This window comes from Monodelphis domestica, chromosome 1, assembly GCF_027887165.1.
Source record: "Monodelphis domestica isolate mMonDom1 chromosome 1, mMonDom1.pri, whole genome shotgun sequence".
In the NCBI taxonomy this organism is placed as follows: domain Eukaryota; kingdom Metazoa; phylum Chordata; class Mammalia; order Didelphimorphia; family Didelphidae; genus Monodelphis; species Monodelphis domestica.
Window position 1 is genome coordinate 37,200,136 of NC_077227.1, and position 24,529 is coordinate 37,224,664.

At 45.3% G+C, this 24,529-nt stretch overlaps 1 protein-coding gene across 1 annotated transcript in view; it reads right to left on the reverse strand.

Moving 5' to 3' along the window:
• Nucleotides 1–24,529, reverse strand: part of LDB3 (LIM domain binding 3) — a 124,868-nt gene that overhangs the window by 40,244 nt on the left and 60,095 nt on the right. The window contains 4 exon segments of the mRNA XM_056797293.1: nucleotides 11,095–11,131; nucleotides 12,703–12,872; nucleotides 19,311–19,514; nucleotides 21,559–21,581. Coding sequence (XP_056653271.1) covers nucleotides 11,095–11,131; nucleotides 12,703–12,872; nucleotides 19,311–19,514; nucleotides 21,559–21,581 — 434 coding nt within the window.

The following is a 24,529-nucleotide window of genomic DNA, read 5'->3' on the forward strand; positions in this document are numbered from 1 at the left end:
TAATGAACTTCTAGGGAATCCCTGCTTCTGTATGTCCTTCCTATCTCTGTCTACACTGAGGCCAGCATTATTCTTCTGAAGGCCCAACCAAGTCCCTACTATAATGAAGGGTGCAGGAGACTCCTGGCTACTGCAGCTTGAGCTTTGGGAGTAGAGTGAAGCACTATGATTTCCTTTTTCTTCTCCTTCCTTACATTCTCTCTTGGGGGACTTGCCAAACATCTCCTTTAAGAGTTAGCTTTCCTTTCCACTGTACCCCATCCACTGTGCCCATCTGGGCCCTCAGGCTGACTGACCATGGAATCTGTCCAGAGTTCTCAAGCCTGGCCCTCACTCCCACTTGGCTTGGCTTGGGAAGGGAGCTTGTGATTCCAACTCAATGGAGCAACGAATGGCCCCATGAAGACTGCAGGTCAAATGTCGGGGCAAGGATTGAGCCAAAGGTTGGTCCATCCCAAGCTTCCTGCCCTTTAAAATGCCTTTTGCAAGCCTTCTGAATCCTCACTGAAACTTCACACCAAAGTTCAATTCTCTCCAGGATACCCAATGTTCCCCCAATGTCTTAGGAAACTGCTCAAGCCTTGGAAACACTTGCATGGACTCGGATATGGTGTTTAGCAAAATAAAAAAAAAAAAAAAAGGCATCTAAAAGCCAGGTAACTGCTTTTGCACGAGGAGAGAGAAGTGTGGCCAACACACACACTCACGCTCACACACACATACCGTCTTTGAGCAACCACACATGGGATTAGAGGGAATAGTTTCATTCCCCCACCAGAGATGATATCATTTAGAGTAATGCATACAGTGCCGCACTTGGGGTCAGGACCCAAGGTGAAATCCTATTTCGAACTCTTTTGGACCTGAGCAAGGTTTACTGATCATTGTAATGACCCTTTCAGGCCTAAATGGAATGGTAGTTATTTGGGTAGAAGGTGGAGCAGAGAGCCAAAGGAATCTGTGATTTTCCTGGACTAAGAGTGAGCCAAGGACAAGCTCTGGTTTCCAAAGGGCAGTGATGACATCTAATAATTTAATGGTGCCCGGGGTGGGTCTTGATACAAAGAACTGGGCTCAAAAATATTGTGGAGAAGCAAGAAAAGGCCAGGGCGATTCCCGTCAGGGAAGAAAGTATGGAGATCCTCATGCCCCTCATGTGCCTGCCTTTAGAACCCTTCACTTTTCTAAGCTCTTTTGCTAAATGTTCAATCTGGTTGCATTTTATTTACATCTGTCTTCATTAGTGGCTTAAACAATAGAGATGGCTCCCTTTCCTTGCCAAGAGGGATCATAGAATCATGGGATTGTAGGTCTAGAATTGGAAAAGATCGTGGAAGTCACAGAATTCAATCCCTCATTTAAGAGGCAAGGAAACCAGGACTTAGAGAGCCTGGAGTGACTTGCCCCAGGTTAGGCAGGAAGTAATTTATGTGGAATTTGAGCCCCAATTCTTTGACTGTAGAGCCAGGCAGGGTCTTTTCCATGGTAGCCATGTGAGTGAATCATAGAATATCAGAGTTGGAAAGGACCTCAGAACAACTCCTGGATCTCATTGTACTTTAGAGATCACTCTGACCAACCCTATCTAGAGTCCCTGGATCAGGCTCTGAATAGCTAAGGATTTGGTTTGTCAGGTCTGGGAAAGGAGAGACATGGAGTAGGAATGGAGTAATGGCAGGCTAAGCTAGAGTGTCTACATTAACTGACCCAATGCCTGATGGAGCCAAACTCTCTCACCTTCTCCTCCACTGCACCCCTACTGGAACCCTGCTGCAGAAAAGGCAGAGCCCCCAAGCAACTTCTCTCATCAGGTGGCCCAGTGGTCTAGGCTTTGATGAGGGAATCCACACTATGATATGGATTTGTATCCATATCCATACACATTACTCTATATATCTTTACTGAATCATAGGAATCATTAGAGTTGGAAAGGGATCTCAGAGCTACCTACATATATTTAAGCCCAGGTTCATGTGCGCTCTCTCTCTCTCTCTCTCTCTCTCTCTCTCTCTCTCTCTCTCTCTCTCTCTCTCTCTCTCTCTCTCTCTCTCTCTCTCCCCCTCCCTCCCTCCCTCCCCCCTTCTCTCTCTCCTCCTCTCCCTCTCTCTCTCTCTCTCTCTCTCTCTCTCTCTCTCTCTCTCTCTCTCTCTCTCTCTCTCTCTCCTCCTCTCCCTCTCTCTCTCTCTCTCTCTCTCTCTCTCTCTCTCTCTCTCTCTCTCTCTCTCTCTCTCTCTCTCTCTCTCTCTCTCTTTCCCCACAGTCATGTATTCATGCAGGTGGGTACACAAATTCGCTCCTTGACTGAAGGTATTAGACTTTTCTATTGTGCAGAGAGGGTTAGCAAAGCCCATCTATCCATGCTGGGCACCACCTCTTTTAACCTGAGTTCTAGGTTACTAGCCACCAAGCGACCAGTAAAAACCACCTCTCTTCCTAGCTGTCAGGTTTCCCCCAGGGACCTTGCCAGTCAGCCATGCCAGGCTGGGGTTATGGGGTTGGGGGAAGGGATGGGGGATAAGACTCCATGCAGCTCAGAGAGGTTAGCTGAAAGCAGCAGGAGGAACTAGCAATTGCCCTACGCACTGGGAGGAACTCATTGCCCATATTCACAAAAGTGAAACTTTAGGAGGGGTGGCAGGCAGATGAGAAAGCAAGCTCAGGGAGCAAGTGCCATCCCCACCTTCTTCCATAAAGGATGCACCCTCAGCTCCTCCCAGAGTCTGAGCCCTCAGGAAGATTCAGCAGTCCTATATGATGGCCTTTTTTAAACTGGCAAAATCCTTGTGAAATGTCATTAATGCAACTCTCTTCCCATTCATTCCAACCTTAGGGTCCTCATATCAGACTCTAGCTAATGCCTGCTTCCCTGAAAACCTAAGAAGTAGAACAGGGCAAGACAGAGAAATGGCCTGTTGCCTACCCAGATGTGAGTCCTATACGACTTGCCTATCACTGATATTAGGGCAAGGTAACCCCAAAATTCCCTGGTAGGTCAATTTAAAATCTGCTAACTAGACCAAAAGGAGAAGATAGAGAGATCGATGAACCCCTAAGGGACCACTCAATTATGTTCTGCTTGGAGAGCTCCCAGGGCTCCAAGAGAACTCTACTGAGTCCCAGAGAACTTTAGTAGGAAAAGATCCAAAAGCCATCTAGTTCAACCTCATACCTGAGCAAGATTCACCTTAACAATATCCTTGGCCATCCATTCTCTACCTGAAGACCTCCAGTGATGAGGAGCTCACCACTGTTCAAAGCTCTACAAGTTTCCTTTTGCCAGAATCCTCCCCCAAACCATCCCTGCGTCATTTTAGGAAGACGAAAGCTGTGATGCCACTTCCTCATGTGATAAATTGTCACCTCTTCGAGAGAAGTTGGTTCTGCCATCAAGCTCTTTCAGATATGATTTAAGATGAAACTTGGAATGAGATTTCCTTAATCAAACTCTTCAAGGTCCATATCTCCTTCTATTCTTGCCCAAACCCATCTTCCTCCAGCTACCTCTATCTAAGGGGACCCTGAGCTATTGAACTTCTATTATAGATGTAGATTGAAGCAAGAAGACTGTTTGCACTAGGTCCCTCTCGGGTCTGATCCCAGATAAGAGTCCTTTCTAGGTATCCACAAGTACAAAAGTCAGGCTCAGAATTCACTATGGAACCACACCAGCTACTTAGAGTTCTTTTGGGTGGGAAATACAAATGGTCGATTTCTCTTTGGAAGAAGTCCAGGTGTTGGCACACCTACCAGGAGGAATGCTCTCCCCATCCCCTAACATCCTCTCTGAGATCCATCCGGAGCCCTACCAGCAAAGAATACTTCTCGTCCCCAAGAGCTCCATCTGAGCTTCTCCCTACTGGTAGGAACACTCTCTCCAATCCTTGCTCATGGCATTCCTATAGTGTAGTAGGGCTCCTTTCTGTCTCTATGAGAAATGAACAGCTCTTTCCTTGGGAAAAGGAGACAACTCTGGGTCTCCAAGGATCTGAGATTTAGTCAAAGTTTGAGGAGTGAGGGGAGGGAAGAGAGGGATGGTAGGGGCCCCTGTGAGCACCCGCCCCATTCCCTCCAGCCCCAACAGCTCCACACACAAGCATTAACATCTTGCTGAATACGCCACATGCTGTCAGTACTATGGTGGGAACAGAATAGATGGCTTGTCAGCAGAGGATGTTAGTGGATCACACCATGGCAAGAAAGGGAAGCATTGCCCTATGCCACAGCCAGACAAGTCGATTTACCTGGAAGGGAGGCCTGGCTGCTGGGCTTGGCTTTTCCGACTGCTGTTGCCTGGGTTGCATCTTCATTAAATGCTTAATTAAGACTGGGGTAAGGGGAGGTCCAGGGGTGGGATTTTGTGTAGAGGGAGGGAAGAATTGCTCTAACTCGCTCTCAGCCATCCTTTGAAACTTAGCTACATTGCTCATACATAGTCTTATCCATTGTGAATTGGCGAATCTTTCTTCTCTGAATTACCTTTATACTTGAGTCTGAGCTGCTTAGTCTGCCTTTATGGTGGGTTAATATTGTTCCTGAGCATCTGTCTTGCCTTCCTAGAGAGACTGGGTTCTTTGAGCACAGAGACAAAGTCTTTCCCTTCTCTTGATTACAAGACACGCCAATCAAGCCAGGAGCTCACCAGATAAATCCTCAGCTAATGAACAAAGGGATCTCTCTGGGATAATCATTGGATATGGTGTGACAACCATCATGAAGCACAGGGATTTCTGCTCCTCCCTTATACTAACCTATTATCTTGCTGTCACCAATCCCAAAGACCTCCTTCCATAGGCCATACCTATCCATGCACATCAATGGAGGCTTCTGGAGGACAGGAACTGTTTTTTGTTTGTTTGTTTGTTTTATTTTATATCCATAACACTTATCAATCAATCAACCAATAAGTATATACTAGCACAATGCCTTGCTCATAGAAAGAACTTAATATTCATTGAATTGCAATAAATTGTTGACTCCAATTGGCTTATGTACCCTGAATCTTTGGTCTGCTCCTTTCCTTCCATAGCTATTCCCTTTTCTATTGCCTTCCTATTCCTTCTTCTCAGGGTTGGATCTTAGGAGATGGACTGGAAGGATTGAGAGATAGAGAAGAGGCCAGGAAACATGACTGACAATTACCTGGCATAGTCCCTCCTTGAGGAACAGGATACACTAGCCTAGTGCCAAAGAAATGCCATTGGAGATGGAAAGATTGGCAAGGCATGGATGGGCCAACAAGGGGGTGTCAAGGGTAGGGGAGAAGGGAAAGAAGCCACAGCTATCACAATAACCATGACCTTCCTCATTCACTAGAAATCATATCTTGGGGTGAAGGTTCCCCAGTTGGGAGTGATGACGATGGAAGTCAGTTCCTTGCCATCTCTAGATCCTTAGTGTTCCTCAGGTTTTCTGACTTGGCTGGGCATCCCACTAGGCCTACAGATCCAGCTACTAAATCTTTTCTACCAATCATCATACATTTAGCCTAGAGAGTCACTCTATCTGTCACCCAAAGCAGCAGGCTCTTTGGATGCAACAGATGGGGCTAGAGCAAGGAAATGGACAGCCAACCCTGGGCCCCAAAAGTGCCCCTGGACTCAGGGTACTAGAGAGTGTTTCTGACAAGCTTGGCAATTCCATTGCCTTCCCTTTACAAAGAAGGGAAACTTCCCCCACTTTCTCCACATCTCCTCTATGGACCCTCATGGCCCCTGGACACTTGGCATGATACCATTGCTCTGCAAACCATGGAGAGGGAGCACAACTAACTGCATTGTCTCTCCACTCCAGGGCTCTTTCCTGCTCAGGAATCCCCGAAGACTACTAAGGCTCAGGACTTGGTAGTCACAAGTTTCCCCAGAGGTGCATGCTCAACAGAAACATGGTGGGTGGTGAGATAAGAGCCTATTCTATTGACTCTTAGCAACTAGACACAGCTCTAAATGTTGTTGGTTGACTGATAAATGGATCTCTGGAGTAACAGTTGAAGTGTTATGGAACAGTGTCAAAGTCTAGAGACTGGGAAATTATCTTTCTCCTGAGCACTGAACCTCCTTGTAGCTGCCACCAAACCCCAACACACCCTACAAGATTGGACTGGACTGATTTGAGCAGACTAAAGTTTGGTCCTCTGCGTAGATGCCTGGATAGCATTTTCTCCTCCCCTTCCAAGACTCAGTATTTCTTCGCTCATAGAACATAGGCACAGCATGACTGGAGCATGGTTTGATTTATTTAAAATTCTTTTTATTTCAGAAGAAGCATGCTGCTATGTACAGAAAGGGGGGGAAATTGTGGAGCTGGCCAAGCAAGCATGGTACAAAGAGAGGAGCACATTTGTTGGAGACTTGAAACATCTGTGTCTGAGACTTAACCACACATGTTTGAGACGTTCACGGCAGCATGAGAACCCTCAGGCTAATTATCTCTTGATGATTCAACTTCCACTTGTGAAAGTGTCATCTCATCCCTACCTTCTCTGCTTCTCTGAGTACCTGGGATCCGATGTTAGCTCACTGGGCTCACTGGGGGATGGCGAGGGGCTCAGAACCTGGACCCCGAGCCAAAGTTCTATTTCTAACTGAGGGAAACACTCAACATGCACACTGCCAAGCCCATTGGCTCGGCTGAATCTGAAGGAGCTGGCCTTTTCTCACGAGCCAACTTTTTAAAGGAAAACCTGAACACAAACTTGTTTCAATTTTTTCCCCCAGTGCATTAAAATAGCAAATCTAAATTTCACACCCATCTGAAGGCTAAGGCTACATATAAGTGAAGATAAAATAAACACCAACCCCGTGCCCAAGCAGGAGTATTTGCAAAGGGGCTGGGCAGGGGAAGTAAAGGAGATTATACTAAAGAGGAGATAAGGTAGGCAGAAAATACTCTGGGAGTTGGACTCTTTAGAATTTTGCTCCTTAATAAATATAATGTCTCCAACATTGACTGCTGGGTACAGCAGATAAGTCATTAGTGTCTCCTTGAATGCTACAAGTGTCTTTATTTTGGGTGGGTGGAGGGGAAGGGAGATTTTAAGTAGTTTTTTTATTTGTTTATGTTTTTAGCTTTTTACATTAAGTATTTGGGCTGAGAGGCCATGATGCCAGTTGCGTAATTTGGCAAAACGTGGGCTGTTACGTTCCGTTTCAAACCTTTCCCTGTGGCATAGAGAAAGAAAGAGGGAGAGGGAAAGGGAAGATAAGAAGGAGAGAAACAGAGAGAGAAAAAGTAAAAGGGAGAGAGGGAAGGGGAGAGGGGGAGAGAGAGAGAGAGAAGAAAGAGAGAGAGGAGAGGAAGAGAGAAAGGAGAGAGAGAGAGGAGAGGAAGAGAGAGAGAAAGGAGAGAGAAAAAAAGAGAGAGAGAAAGGAGAGAGAGAGGAGAGGAGGAAGAGAGAGAGAGAAAGGAGAGAGAGAGAAAGGAGAGAGAGAGAAAGGAGAGAGAGAGAGAGAGAGAGAGAGAGAGAGAGAGAGAGAGAGAGAGAGAGAGAGAGAGAGAGAGAGAGAAGGAGAAAGAGAGGGGTTAGGGAACATGTATGTCCACCACTCCCCTACCATACAACTAAGCTGAGGGCAATTTATTTTAGATTGGTTTCAAAAGCTACATGAGTTCCCAGGTCAAGGTTTAGTTTTAAGGTCTCCAAAGACCCCGGGCTTCTTATGTTTAGACAAAGGGAAATTGCTATGTAGCCAGGAGCCAATGAAGTTACTAACAGATTGGAATGAATGCTGGGGCAAGTATCTTAGGGCCACACACCTCCCTCTTTCCCCTTCCCCCAAGAAGATGCCTGGGACATCTGACCCTGCCTCAATAAAGACCATGAAAAATCATTCACTGGAGAGTTTGAGGTCTTCTCTGGACTGGGATTCCTATAGTCATCTTAGATCCATTTCAAGGTAAACCTGAGTCCCATGATTAACTATGGTCTTGGCACTAGGGAATGGGGTAAGAGAGAATGGGAGCAGGGAGAAGATGTTAGGGAGAGCAAGACACTTGTCCACATGCCATCCAAGCTCATTTACCTCACTGTGTTTCGAGGAGTCTGGGAAGCTTGTACTCATCCATGTTCTCAGGCCACCAAAAATGTGGACCTAACAATGGATCTGTTGGTACCCCTATTTCTCTTTCCTGACTAAATAGCCAGGAAAAAACAATCCCTGTGCCTTGGAAAATGTCCTTGCAAAAAGTTCTGGCTCAGGGCAATTCCTTAAAGTCCCTAAAGCTGAGAGCTGCTGTTACTGGAGAAGGCCATCTGGTTTGACCCTCTCTCTTCCAAGAGAAATATAACATCACAGGGTAGCTATCACTCCACACACCCTGTCCCAGCTCCAGCATGACCTAGAGTACCCAGAACAGCCCAAGACAGCTAGCCAGGTTTGCTGCTCCCTCCAGATCTCACTCAACACCAGTGAAAGCACATGCTAAAAAAGGTTAGGAAAGAATTAAAGTAGGATTCAACTCACAGGACCAGAAGTTTAAGATTTGTGAGAAAAAGGGAGAAATAGGGAAGGAGGGAGGGAGAAGAAAAATTATAGGATGATCCATCTAGAATTTTGGATTTGGTAGGGACCAGCCTTATGACCCATCTGGAATTTTAGATCTGGCAGAAACGAAGGAGATCATTTACACCAGCCTCCTCATTTTGCAAATGAGAAGATCAAGGTTCAGGGAAGGGAAATGACTTGCCCAAAGTCACTTAGCTAGTTAGTGCAAGGCCTAGACTCAAATCCCATCTCCCTAGACCAGCATCCTTTCCTCTACAATGCACTGACTTTCCAACAGAAAAAGAAAGGAATAGAATGAGATTTCTTTTAGAGGGATTTTACATGGCCCCCTTAAGAAGCTAGACATAAAGACCATGTAAGAGGTCATTCCTTTCCCTCTCTCTGACTGGCAGCAGGGAATATCAACAGTTTCAGGAAAGAAGATCAGATTACAACCAACATTTAAAAAAATGTCACTGGAGATAATAGACCAATTACAGTAATCTCCAGCAAAAAAGAGGCAATTCTTCTTGAAATTTAGTGCTATAAGGATCCTGAATCACCCACTAAAAATAATGTGGTGCTCTGAGATGCCTTCAAACTCAACCTTATTTTAGAAGTGAGGGAATGAAGTAAGACTCAGATATTACATTTCTCATCTAACGTCATATAGGTGGCAAGCAGTAGAGCCAGGATTCAGATCCAGGTCAGAGGATGATGGATTTAGCACTGGAAAGGATCTTAGAGTCCTTCTAGTCCAACTTCTTCATTCTATAGTTGAGGAAACTGAGGACCAGGGAACACTTAAATTCAAAAGGACATAAATAGACAAGATTCAAACCAGGTCTTTAGCCTTTAGAGAGAGAGTTCTTTCCATTACTTTGAATAGCCTCATATTACTATGGAACCCCCATTTCTATTTAAGTTGGACACGTACCATTGGCCAAGAGGTGAGCCTGGTGTCCCCAGCTGGCCAGCTAGCCAGTCCTAGGGCTAATGGAAAACATCGCTTTCTTGTTTCTGATGGGGGTGTTGCCTCTCAGGTGTGGGCTCCATGCTTACTGGAGTTTTTAGACTGGATGGCACAGTAAGTACAGGGAGGGTTTGGCAACATATAGGGAGAGAATACCTCCTAGCACAAAGATACTCTCCTAAAGAAAGGAGGATCTCAGGACTGGAAAATCTAGGTTCAAGAGAAATCTGCAATAAATGACATACCAATGGATGTCAGCTATTTAAAGTCCAACAAGGGAGACCATAGGATCAAAGATCCCCAACTAGGAAGGACCTCAATTGCCATCTAATCCTATCCTACCATTTTATAGAAGACAAAACTAAAGACTCAAGAGCAGAAATGACTTGCCAAAACAGAGGGGATGAAAAACAAATCTTAAACAGAGACAATCACATACTTGTTGGACAAGTCATGTCATCTTTGTGGGCCTGACTTTCCCTAATTTGTAAAATGAAGCAGCTAGACTAGATGCTTTCCAAGGTCCCTTCCAGCTCCAAATCTATGAAACTGTGACCCTATGCACAATTAAATCTCTCTTTTAGATATTCAAAGAAGAACCAATTTTGCTAGAAGTGGGGGAGGTCTGTGGGGATGTGGGATCCTCCTGATTTTCCTGCTGATTTTCATTATCAAAGCTGTGCCCAGATACCCCTAAGAACAGTAAGAGAACTTGGGGCAGCAAATGAAGAATCCTATTTTTTGAGATGTTCTAGTGTGGGACTAGTTGGAGCTAATGCTGGCCTTGGAGGAGACATCTTTCTGCAGACTATGCCCAGATACCTCTCAGGCAGCTTACTACCCACATGATTTCCTCTTACAAGAGACCTGACTACTCTAATATCTACCAATGGGAGCTAAATGGCTCTCAAAGACCTCAAGGGGAAATTATCATCTCAGACCTGGCCATCTCTTCTGCTAAAATCAACTCAGTCCAGAATTGTTGGCTTTCATTTTTGCTGCTAGGAATATCATTAGGGTCCTGCTGGGCATGGCCACCTTGGGAGAGAGAGGATGGGATAGCTCTGGGGTCTGAGAGATCAAGTTAGAGGAGGTGGTGGTGGAGATGGGAGACACGGAGATAGAAAGGATGGCTGCCTAAATCTTTTAGATCTCGCCCATCCCTTTAGAGGAAACAGGCATGTTCCTGTCCCCAATTTCCTGCACAAACTCATGAACTTGGTTAAGTTGTTCTGATGGACAAAAAGGATTTTCTGAAGCAGGTCTCTTTCCCTAACCCATGGCTCAGTCCATGATTTACATCCTCTCCCAAGGCCCAAGGGGCTTCCTGCCAGCTTCCATTGGTCCTGTTGGCCAAGGCTCCCCTTTTCTCTTCCCAGGCCAAGTTTGGGAACATCTCTTTGAGGATTGCGATGTCAACTGTGACTTGCCAACATCAGAACTGGAGTGGGAGGTTGGGAGTGAGAGGGTGGGGAAAAGAGCATCTCAGGTTTTTAGTGTGGGGGCAAGTGAGTTAGAAAGATCTCTTCTGAGTGAGCTAGTTTTAAAGGAGGAGCACTGTTTAGGTGGCTGCCGTGGACGAGCATTAGGAGGTGAGTATCAGGAATGAGAAGGTCACAGAGCCTGCTTCCAGGTGCCTACCTTGATCTTCTCAGGGCCTCTTCATCAGGGTCTTGCACTATGAGGGGGAAAATCAGTGTTAGGAAGGAGTCAACTGGGAACAAAGTTGGCGTGAATTTGGAAACTTAAGAACCTTAATCTCTGAGCCCAGATGAGTCCTACACAGCCTTCCTTGACTCTTTTTGACCTGGACAGACACAGAGAGGCACATGGCATGCCAGGAAACTGAGGTAAACTAAGTTTGTAGCTTCTTTAATTCACTCCAACCAGCCAGCCATAGGCGAGCATGGGCCCAACCAACATGGTGCAGAGGACTCATGAGGCCTAGGTGGGCATCCCTGTTCCATTGCTATCTATTCCTATGACTCCATATCAGTCAATTTCCCAACCTAGGACTCAATTTCCTCTAATAATAATTACTAGTATTCCTGTGGCCCTTCACAGTTTGTCTTGTGTTTTATAGATATTATCTCATTTGATCCTTATAATAACCCTGTAAGGTAGGTGCTATTATTATCCTGATTTTATAGACGAGGAAGTTAAGTCACTTTCCTGGGATCACACATCTAATAAATGTCAGAGGCAAGATTTGAACTTGGGTCTTCCTGACTCCAAGTCCTGCACTCTATCCACTGTGTCTAGATAAAATGAGGGTAATCACTGAGGTCCCTTCTACTCTACTATTGGGGGATAGGGAAGGGAATAAGTGTTGATTAAATATCTACTATACACCTGGCATTCTGTTAAGTGTTTTACAAATGTGATCTCATTTGATCCAGGATGTTCCACCAAATAGTCTTTCATATTATTCTAGAACATTCCACATGGGTAAAATGGGTTCACTCACCTCAGAACAGAGCACTGAGGGTACGACCTGGTTACAAGGTGTCAAAGACCCAGTATACCAGTTTGGAGGAGAGAAATAACTAATTAAAAGATGCTAGAGTCCCTGGAGGCACCTACCACCAGGTAGGGACAGGTCCAGGGCTTTTAGTTCTTATTTAGAGCCTGGGCAGGAGGCAGCAACAGAACCGAGCACTCCGTATGTTGGGTTTGGCCACGAATATAATCACGGCCAAGAGAAGAAATGACAAATGAAAGCTTGATTTGTCTATGTCAAATGAAGGGAATCCAAATCCATGACTAAGTAGGGATTTTTCTTGGAAGCAACTTGGCCTGGGAACAAGACTCTTCTTGCCTCGTCCCACTGGTGAGGCTGGTGAAGAAAGCAGAGAGCTGCCGACTTTCATTCATCTTAACCTCCCTAATTGCATTCTAAGAGGATGACAAGGTGGTACTGACAGGCCTGGGCCAGTCAGTATTTGCAAGACAGAGTTAGCCTGAATTCTGAGCAGGGAGAATGGTTGGCCACCAGGCCAGTATGGTAACAATACCTTTCAGTGCCAAACTCCAAGTATCCACCCCATTTTTGTGGAGTGGAAAGACTGATGGACCTTGAATCTGAGTATCTGGGTTCTAGATCACCTTTGCTACCATTTTCCTGTGTGATCTTCAGTAAGTTAGAAAACCTCTCTGGGTCTTAGCTGCCCTCTCTGCGAAATGATAGAACTGGACTAGATGACCTCTAAGCCCCCTCCAGGTTCTAAATTTCAGATGTGAACTACTTACTGTATTCTGTCCCAGTCATCTGCGCCAGGATTCGGAAGGAGCGGGACTGCAGGTTGGAGGACCGGCGGGCCCACTCATCCACTTCATCTTCAGGCTTGTTCTGGTTTTTAATCACAGCCTGATACACAGGGGAAGCACTGTCTACTGCAAGGTCTTTAACGGGGATGTTACTGCAACGCAGAAAGAGTTCATTGAAAGGGGGTACTAGTTGGGGGGCAGCAGTGAGGGAGCAGTTGGAGCTGTGCCCAACACCTAACCCTGGCTTACCCCCTTCCATTTTTTTCTAGAAAAAGAAGAAAAAATTCCAACCTCCCAAATGCCACCAACAGAAAAACAGATCATTATGTGAAGAAGTTTTACAAAGTGATTAACTTATGGAGAGAAGACAGCACTCTGGAGGGCTCTGTCTGGGTCATTGGTGCTCGGTCCCGGTCATCCTTTAGAATTCCGCCCCCCCATTCACTCATTGTGGGAGCCAAAAATAAAGGGAACCCAGTCCATGCTAATATCCAACAGTGTATGGTTATTGGGAACTGATTAGATCATCCTGGAAGGTGAAACGGTCATGGCCACTGGGTGCAGGAAAGAGAATGGGATTTCTGGAGCGTTCTCAGCTCAGTCCTGGGAGCAATGCCACTGGGAGAAAAGGGAAGGCTATTTTTCCCATCAATGAGACCTCCCTCCCCCTGAAATCTCCTTGGAAGCCTTGCTACTGAGGCTCACTTTATCAGAACAAGCTACACTGGAATACCCAGGCATCCAGACCAAAGCTAAACTGTCCCTTCCCCCTTTACCCAGTAGTATTAGACACTGATCAAAGGAAATAACTGCTTATCAGTGGGAGAGAGACATCACTTCCCTTTCAAGAGCAAGGAATATTTTTAAAGCTTTGCCTAAAAATGTCTTAGGTGGCCCTGCACTCCAAGGTCAAGGCAGGGAAAAATATCAGGTGTGGTTAGAGCAAGAATCCTGTTGATCAACTGGTTTCTTCTCTTTCTAATTGCTGGGAGCTTAGAATTCCACTCTTTGAGAGAAGCTTCTAATCTAGAGCTGAGAAAGCAATACAATGAAAAGTACTAGCTACAGAACTGGGGGACATGGGTTCAAATCCTATCTCTGACATTTACTCTCTGTGTGACCTTAGGCAAGTGACTTAACCTCCCTGAACCTCAGTTTCCCCAAGTGTAGCAGCAGTAGACCCAACGTCCAACTGGGGAAAGGAAACCTCAGCCCCAAACTGGATATGTCTATCCTCCTCTGGATTTGCTGCTTAGTCTTCTGCTTCACCAGAGGCCCAATGGCATTTGAACATGCCTCGTGTTCCTGCTGGCCCTGAGTGTGGCCATAATGGTGCTTATTATGTAAGAGGCCAATGGGAATCCAAATAAAGAAGAAAGAAAAGTAGATTCTGTCAGGCACAAGAGAATATTTTAGGACCTTAACTCACCCTGGTCTAGATTGATGGCAGATATTCTAGGCTGAACTCAAAATATCAGCAGGGCAGATGTTGGATTGTTCCTATCTGGGCTAGGAGACCTTGTGTCTAGACTCTTAACTGGAGAGTTGTGCCTCTCAATAATTACCTTTTCAATATCACTATCAATTCGATTCAATCCTTGGCTTTGAGAGGCCTCTCACTAAGCTTCCAGATACATCTCAATAAATACTTTCCAAGCCTCAAAGCAGAAAATCCATTCTGACTGCAAGGGAACATCAGAGCCTTTTAATTGCAAGGGTTTTCTTACGCTAAGCAGTGGCCAGAGAATTCATCATTGAACCCCTCTTTCCACATTTTCCTTGTGAATTTCCTAGCCGTCATTAAAGTGGAGCTCAAATGCCACCTTCTCAGGAAGTCTGCACTGAGCCTCTCACTCTGATCTCAGTCAATAAAGGAGCTCTTGCCCAGTGCATACTTCAGATGCACTTCTCGTGGATTATGGGAGATTTGAGCTATATGTATATTTATCATATTCCTCTATTAGACTGTGAGCTACCACATACAATAAATGCTTTGTAAGTGCTAAATTGGATTGAAATGTGTGTAACATTGGATAAGTTGTTCTTTGGGCCTGCGTCTCCTGTAAAACGAAAAGCTTGTGTTAGATGATGGCTAAGGTCTCTTTCGTTTCTTAAGGAAATTGTTCAGATTTCAGATGGAAATCTATTGAATTTCCCTTCTGCTGACATCACCATACTAGCTCCTATGGATCATGATGATAGGTTGACCTCAAATAGGCAAAGCCCTCTAAGAATATCTCCTTGTGTTCAAAGCCAGCAAAAAATTCAGAAAACAACATACTCCATTGTATCAGGATGCTTCCTTATCAGATAAGGATCTGACCCTCTCTCAGAGGAAGGTCCCCTCACACAACCTGGCAACTACACCATGTAGAGACATAGATATAGATATAAATCTGTCTATTTATCTCTCTCTTTCTCTATCCATTCATCCATCTATCTATCCATCTCTCTATCTCTCTATTCATCCATTCATCCATCTATTCTCTTTTTGTCTGTCTCTCTGTTTCTATATCTATCTATTCATCCATTCATCCATCTATTCTCTTTTTGTCTGTCTCTCTGTTTCTATATCTATCTATTCATCCATTCATCCATCTATTCTCTTCTTGTCCATCCATCTCTTTCTGTCTTTCTAGCTGTCTATTCATCCATTCATCCATCTATTCTCTTTCTGTCCATGCATCTCTTTCTCTCTCTCTCTCTCTCTATATATATATATATATATATATATATAATGCATATATATATATATATTCATCCATTCATCCATCTATTCTCTTTCTGTCTATCCATCTCTCTGTCTCTCTATCATCTATTTATTCATTCATCCATCTATGCTCTTCCTGTCCATCCATCTCTTTCTGTCTCTCTCTCTATCTGTCTATTCATCCATTCATCCATCTATTCTCTTTCTGTCCATCCATCTCTTTGTCTCTCTGTCTCTCTGTCTATATATATTCATCCATTTATCCATCTATTCTCTTTCTGTCTGTCTCTCTGTTTCTATCTCTATCTATCTATTTATCCATTCATCCATCTATGCTCTTCCTATCCATCCATCTCTTTCTGTCTCTCTCTCTATATATATATATATTCATCCATTTATCCATCTATTCTCTTTCTGTCTCTCTCTCTGTCTATTCATCCAGTCATCCATCTATTCTGTTTCTTTCCATCCATCTCTCTGTCTCTCTCTGTCTTTGTCTCTGTCTCTGTCTCTCTCTGTATGTCTATATCCATTTATGTATATTGATACCTATCCTCTTAAGGGACAGCCTCTGGGAAGAACCCAGACTGTGACCTTCAACTTTACAGAGTGTGTGGAGACAGGTGTTAACACAATACTATTGGTAAGACCACCAGGCTGAAGTATGCCTGGTTCCATGACAAAGGTTACAATTCCCATTTCCTTGAGCTGTTCTGGGTCAGGGGATGAACGGCGGGTGCCAACTACCACGGGGACAAAGCTGTTGACCGAGACCTTCTCTCTGTACTTGTCGTCGAACACACCAGACCAAATCCACTCATGGTTACCCCATCACCCCAAAGGGGCAGGCAGGCAGGCAGGCAGGCAGGCAGACAAATAGACAGACTTGGGGAGGGAGAAGACGGATCTACTTACACAAGTGGTGATTCTCTGCCAGGTCAGGAGATGAAAACCCAGCAATGAGTGAATGGTTTCCATCAATAAACAGAGGGGGTGTAGAGCACACAGCAGGGCAAGGTTAGTATCAGAAATGGGTTATAAGAGGAAGAATTGAATAAAGAAAGGAGAGAAAAAAAGAAAAGAAACATCAATGAAGAAGAAACCAAAGAAGTCAACACCAGCTGTCCAAAGTAAGCACAGTAGGCTTGTCACACTGGAGACAGCACCGTGGTTTAGGAGTCAAGGGATCCTGGGGTTCAAATCCCGGATTCCGACATTCTCTGGCGACATATTTGGTGTTTTAACACTTTTTTTTGCCATAGGTGGCATGGTGTCACAGAAGGAATAGGAGACCTGGTTTCAAATCCCTCTTAAGATACTGGCTGTGGTACTTAGGAAAGTGACAACTTCTCAAAACCTCAGTTTCAGATCTGTAAAATAGGGATGGCGATAATATCTGAAGTACCTACCTTGTAGTACTGCTGTGTGTGAAAAATGTTTTATAAACCTTAAAGCTGTATAAAACTGAATTATTATTATGCCACTTTGCTTTCGTCAGGGCTTTATTTCCTAATTTTCAAAAAGACAGTCACGATACTTGTACCACCTACCTTGCAGGGTTGGGATGGAAATGTTTTGCAAACCTTACAGTTCTCTACAAATGTGAATTGCTGTTATTTTATTACTTTCCCTCTCAGCCTCAGGTTCCTCATCTGTAAAATAGGGTAGTACCTACCTCATAAGATGGAGAGGATCCAATAAGGCAATGGATGGAAATCACCATGTAAACCTACGAAGCCTCCTGGGAATGCCCATTCTCATTAGTGGTAGAATATTAGCTTGAGAAGGATTATGTTAAAAGGGAGATGAGGCATTTTCCTCTCTCCACATGAACACCACCTCCCAAAGGAAGTCTTTAACATCAGCATTAAACACAATTTACTAAGTGCTTTTTGACTTTCACCATCATTCTGTGGCCCTATGGCTTGGAGTCCCCTGAGGCTGAGAAAAGGAAAAAAGGCTTGATGGAGGGAAGGAAGCTGTTAGCACCCATTCATAGTTTAATAAATGTGTGTCATGTTCAAAGAGCAAACCTTGTACTCTGGGGTACAATGGAAAGGAAGAAGATCTTGGAGAGATAGACCAATGTTTTAGTCCTGACTCTGTTCCTTACTAGCTGTGTTACCTTGGACAAGTTACTTAATATCTCTGTGACTCAGTTTCCCATGCTGTGAAATAAGTTAATTGTATTGGACAGCCTCTGAGGACCCTTCAAATTCCAAATCAATGATTCTGTGACTCCCTCAATTAGGTTCAAATTCTCTGCTATGGAAGTTGAGCCCTTCCAAAGCTACCTAATATTTTTTCTTCAGCTGAGTCAGGGACTGAATGTGCCAAGACAAGACCAACTTCTCTCTCTCTTTCTCTCTCTCTCTCCTCCATTAATTGAAGGCTAGCCTATGCACAAATAAGGAATCCTCTTACAATTCTGATCTCAGTTGAATGCTGCTATATTTTCAATGCTGCCTTCCTATTCTTTATCTTAGCCCAAAGAGATTACATTATATTTCAAGTATGGAAAAACTCAGAATCAATAAAAGAAAGGAAAAGAGGAAGAAAGCTATGCTCAGGCATTGTCAAAGTCCCACAGAGAATGGCTCTCCATATGTTCTCTAAAATGATATGGCTCTGGTATTAGATGTTTGTCTTCTTTCCCTCCATTACCACCCCCTCCTCCAAATTAAAATCTACTGGAATTTGTCTTCTTCTAAGAAAGCATTCAGAGTTTCAAAAGAATAGATGGAATCAACATACAAAGTAGTTGGACTTTCCTCTTGGATTTGAGACTAATCAGGTTGTGAGCTACTTTGGGGTTCCCAAAATATATCCCCCTCCCTTGTCAGTAGGAAACCAAAAAGTTTCTCCTTTGCTTTCTAAAATAGTCTTCCCTGAAACTTTTCAACAGCCCACTTGGAGAAAACCCAAGGACTATGAAAAGTCATGAATGATAAGACCCAGTCCAGCGACCCCAAGGGATTCCCAGGAGAGCTTCCAGTTCACCTTTTCCACCTTCTCTCATTCTTTTTCTCTCTGACACTACCAAAACTGGGAGAAAGGATAGATTTGTTCTAGATGGTTCTGTGGCCCAATAGGAGGAGGACAGAGCTAGGAAGTCATGTGGAGAGAGACTAAGAGATTTTCAACCTGTGGTCTACTCAAGCCTTCAGATATTAAAGGGAACCTTTCAGATAGAATTCTTAAATAGAAGACAAAGGAGGAGGGGGATCTAGGGGAAGAGCAAATATTATCGGGTAATTCTGAGATATATAATCACTCTTTTCCATATTGTCATCCACGAGAGACACACCTGACCAAACAGTGCTTGACTCACCAACCCTAGAGCCTTTCTGGCCAGGGAGAGTAACTGATGGAACCATCTGTCAGAAGATAGTCTCATGAAATCACGTTAGTGATCCTTAGCTCTGTATAAAGATGCAGGTTGTGGCATGGAGGAAGAGGCCAAGACAATGTTTTCCTAGTGGTATTTGGGTTTGTAAATGGTCACTTGGCCAGGACCCTTTAATCTGGCTTCTGCAATTGTCTTGTGCTTTAAAGTGCATTGTGATAACCCATTTGCATTCCTTCCTGTCTCCCTTTGCCAGGCATGTTTCCTGGGAGTGTCTTCTAGAGCTCCCCCTGCCTCTACTACAAGCAAGGGTGACCTTGAGTAAGTGACTTAACCTCCCTGGGCCTCAAGTTTCCTCATCCATAGAATGATAGGTGGTCTCTGTGGGCCCTTCCAGTTCTACGGCTATGATCCCCTTCAGGTACAAGGTCTTCTGGGGCCTGAACCAGGCAAAGGTACAGCAGGAGAACCTTAGGTCAGGAGAGGAGACTGATGCCCCTCCAGGCACAGGCACGGTGGGGATCAGGGTCTTACCCGCTGAAATCGCTGCCCTGAGCTTGGGCCTGGCCAGCAATGGCATCCATGATGGCATCCTGTGAGTACATGCTGATGGGTGTGTTGTACTGGGCATGGATGATGGTGGCCTTGCCCCCAAGCCCCTTCACCTCGATGGGCTTGTGGGTGGACAGGGCAGAGTCCTTCAGGGCACTGGGATTGAAGCGTTCCTGGTACTCCGCACTGGGTGGAGGGTAAGGGAGGAGAGAACAAGGGGGTGGGCAGTGAACAAGAGGCAGAGAAGGGAGGACGAGGATAGAAAACAAGGGAGGACAGAGGATCTAGCGTTAGAGAGGAGATCAAAGAAAGAGTAATGAGCCAGCTGAGGAGAGATATCTCACAAAGCAAAGGCACCAGCACGATGCAGTAATGGGTCAGCAACTAGGCTTGATCACCAAGCAGGATCAGCCTGGGGAAGGAGAGAGGAGAGAGGCTGAACAGCCTAAGGCTGCAATGGCGCTCACCTCCAACAGAAGGCATCTTAATGGAATGTTTGTCCAGCTCCTGCCGCAGAGCCTGGCACATAGTAGGCATTTAAAAAATGCTTACAAATGGAATGAATTGAATTCACTCTGAGGTTGGACTTGCCTAGAATTTGTAGGTAACTGTCTTTGCTAGAACAGGCCTTCTTGGCTTGATTCCAGTGGAAGGAAGCCTTGAATGCCACCAACTCCCAAGGGCCATTGAAGTAGACAACCTCATGGGATAAGCCCAAGGGTTCAGCAGGTGCCCACATGTGGGAGTCCTGTGCGCTGAGCTCTGTCAGATATCTCACTTCATACAGAACTGGCATTAGGAACAAAGTAGGGTGAGGAAGAGAACGAGGATCACGCATATGGAGACAAAGATGGTCAGAAGAGCAGACACTCAGCCCAATCCATGCCATCCAAGGCCCAGAAGCAAAGAGCATCCCTGCCATGTCCTGCACTGGAGAAATGGGGGGCTGCGGCCCCAGTCTTCAGTCCCTCAGCGTTCCCTGCCATCTGAGGGTTTCTTGAAGGGGAAATATTCAGCCGTGAAGTTCAGGGGGGTTTGGAGTGTCAGGGTTTGAGGTATTTCTCTTGGCTCCTCCTGGGGATCCTTCTTGTTTCTCTGGCAGGGATCTCCTGAACAGATCAAAGCAAAGCCCCTATCCATGTAGCAGGCATCAAGCAGCTGAGTCCAGCCCCATTTCCCCCAAGGCCAGATCACCCCAGGCTCTTAATGTCCACAAGGCCCAGTGTTTGTGGACTAGGGAGCAGCTATGTGCTCCCCAAGGTGGGCTTGTATCTGGAGCTTCTCCCTCAGGAGAAGAGAGCCTGGGAGTCCCTGATGTTTGATGGCCATGTGCCTGGGGGCATTTGTGGGTGTGTTCAGTACCACTTGGCCAAGAATCCACAGAAGGGATGGGATTTCTGGGATGAATGAGCCAGTCCGACTTTTGAGAAGCCAAAAGAAGGAAGAAAGCCTGAATCTGAGAAGAGGAAATCCAGGTGGTGGGCTAAGGGAAGATGAAGTCCCTTTGTGGGGAGAGGGTGGGAGCCCAATCAATATAGGCTTAGTGTAGTCACCAATATGGTGAGTGATCCCATTCCCAAAGCCAGCCAGGCGTAATAGAAACATAGCAAGAAACACGTCCCATGCAAGCCACCCTCCTACTCCAAAGAGAACGCCATTCCTCAAACTTTTCCTATCACACACATAAGCATGTTCTCACATGTATAAGGACCTGAGTATGTGGGCGCATGAGATGTGTGCATTTGTGAGTGCGTACATTCCCATCTATAAAAAGTGCACGGTATATGTGTATGTGTATGCCCAAGAGCCTATGAATGTTTGCATATAACTCATATGTATGTTGTACACACGAGAGTGAGTACATGTCTGTTTTATATGTCTAGATAAATGAATAGAAATGCATGTGCATGTGTATATATCTGAGAATATGTGTAAGGGAATGCGTATCAGTGTCTTGGCATATTGTGTGCATGGACACGCATGTTTCCATGTGATTTTACATAGATGTGTGTTTGTGTTCATTTGTGTGTTGTGTACACATAGTCACTCAAACACATCTATGCTTAAAGCATGTTTACTAGCACACGCCTATGTGCACATCCCCATGTAATACTGCCACAAGGGGACACGCCAATAGGCTTACCACCTACGTATGTATACATGCCTTCCCGTGCACAGACTCCCTACACACACATGCTTTCACATACACACACTTCAGTTCAATACTAACTTGGCAGGTGAGTTGGTTATAACCTGAGGAAAAGAACAGACAGAAGAAGCAGAGAATCAGAGGAAGAAGGTCCAAGTCAATTCTTGCATGCTCATGGAGACAGAGAGAGACCAAGTCCAGGAACCCTGGTGCGCTTCAGACCAAGGTCCAAAGGCAAGCTGACTTGCCATCAGGTTTTAGTCCTGAGAGCCTGTGGGTGGAGGCTGGAGACATTGTCACCACTGAGTCTCCATTTCTCCATCTTCAATTAGTCCTGGTCCGCCATATCCCTAGAGAAGCTGCCATCATCCAATTCCCTGAACAGAAAAGGACCAATAACCGAGGTGGGGTTTGGGGAGAGGGGGGGTAGCGGGGGTGAAAGCAACCCAGGGAACCTTGACCAGCGGTCATTGGCCTCTGCTGGACCCCAGCCTATTAGGTGATGGGAAGGAATATGTATGTTAATGTCTTACTAGATAGAGCAAATACTCCATCCCTCCTTGGAATGGCTTGAGAAGACTCTTCCAGAAAAATTGCAGCCAGGTTGCTCCCCCAATCTGTGTTCCCAGGGAGGATCTTGGAGGAAGGCATGAAGGCCATCAACTCCAGAGAACCATAGTGATAGCAAGCACTCACATTTCTATAGCATTTTGTTTCCATTGCGCTTTATAAAAGACATTCTCTCATCAGATGTTCTTCCTTACAACAACCCTGTGAGTCTGGTATGACAAATATTATGCCTGTTTTACAAATGAGGAAACCAAGTTTCAGAGAAGTTAGCGAATAAGAGGTGAGATTTGAACCCAAGTTCATGTTCCTAACTAGGACGAGGGTGTTGAGACTTTCCCCTAAGGCACACCAGCATGTGGCATTTACAGGGTGTTGAGAGTATTCACATTTGGTTAGCAAGGAGAAACAGCTCACTTAGCAAGAATAATGAGTTAAAATGGAAAGCTACCAGGTGGTGGGCTTCTTTCTGCCCTCTTGCACCCTGGGGGAGTCCCCCCACCTACTTCCTTCCACCCATCCCCACCGTCTGTCTTCCCTGTGCAGAAGCTGGGCTCTCAGTAGGATTGGGGAGACATCACCCTGGCCAGCACTCTCTTGATGCTTCACCATCCTCATTCCTCCCACCTATACTCTATAGGCCTCTAGACTAGTAAATCCAGCTGCCCACTGGACAGATATACTAATCTCTGCCTCTGGGCTATGGGTCCTCCCCAACTCCAGGTTCAAGGGATTCTGTGGCTCAGGACCCACTGAAAGCCAGAGTTTGGGAGTTCTGACTCATGTGTTGACTTTTCACCAATATGGGCCCATTAGTTCCAAAGATTTTTAATCAAAGCGGGGGAAAAAAATCCCCCAGTGAAGTCTTGGGGTTCATTAGCATATAAAGGGCCTGGTGGAGCTTGGAATCTTTCAGATTAGATAGGACCCCTCCATCCCCTCTCCCCACTCTCCTACCTATAGCCACCAAGTCCCCCTCTCAAGACCTGGGAAGAATCTGTCTACATAGACAGGATTTAGACCTAGAAAGATCTTGGAGACCATCTAAGCCTACTTCTTCAGATAAGAAAAACTGAGTCAGGGACTTCAAGATCACACAGGTAAGGAGTAGCAGAACTAAGTTTGAACCCAGGTCTTCTGGCTTCAAAGCCAGTTCTCTTCCCACTGTATCTTATGTTCAGTCCTTAGGGTCTTCAGATGGCTTTGGATGGGAGAGGGCGGTCATAGGGTGGGATGAAGTTAAAGAAGGAGAGTTTATTAGGTCTCCTCTGTCCAAATTCCAGGATATTTCTAGCATTCCTGTCTTTGGCAATGGAGTAGGAGAGGAGAGGAGTGAAGGAAAGGAGACATAGAAAGATAGACATAGAGAGGAATTGGGAGAAGAAAGAGGTTGGAGGGAGGGACAGACAAATGAACAGAGACAGAGACAGACAGAGAGAGAGAGAGAGAGAGAGGGAGAGAGGGAGGGAGAAAGAGAGAGAGAGAGAGAGAGAGAGAGAGAGAGAGAGAGAGAGAGAGAGAGAGAGAGAGAGAGAGAGAGAGAGAGAGAGAGAAAGTGTATCTTGAGGGAGGGGAGGAATCCTAAGGCTTGGTTGAAGAGGGCAGCAGTCCCCAGTCACAACAGAGCTGGCCATGTACATAAGCCCAGTAGGCCATAGCCTAAAGGATACAATCTGAAGGGGTTGTCTTAAAATACCTTCTTCATCCATTTGTCACTGTTACTTAAATTAGAATCACAGAGTCGGGGGTGGGGGGCAGAGAAGCTCCTCAGATAGAGGTCATCCAATCCAGCCCCTTCCAGAAGCTTCTACCACATTCCCCATCAGCAGTCATCCAATTTTTGCTAGCACTCTACTAACAATAAATGAGAAACTCATTACTTCCCATGGTAAAGCCAATGCCAGAGGCTCCTTGAGCTGGAGCTGGAAGGGCCCTTGGGGGCCATTCAGTCCAACTCTTTCATTTAATTAAAGAGGATACCATGACCCAGGGAAACAAAGACAGACAGTATCAGGGAGTGAAATTTGAACCCAGACCTTCTGATACCAGAGCTTGAACCCTTTCTATTGTCCCATGCTACTTTCCATTTTTCAACTGAGAAAAATGAGGTCTCAAGAAGGAACATATAGTATTGCCATTAAATCAATGCCACCTTCTTTGATTTATCCTTTATCCTTGTTATTGTCTGTCCTGGACTCCTTTTTTATGGTACAAATCTCCTTGGCAGGACTAAGTCACTCGATTATCTCAGGGTAAATTAATTTGCCAGGAACTAAAAAGGGTGGTGCTAATGTAGATGGTGGGGGGAGAAATGAAGGCTGGTCTCTGAAGGTGCTCTGATGAGGAACACTGATGCCTTCCTAGTTTTGCTGAGGACTGCCGCATTGATGTGTGTGTGGAGGATTCTGGGAGCCATCCCTCCTGACTAGGCTCTCATCGATGATCCAAGCTCCTCAGCACAGGGCTGCTAATCAAGGTCCCACCC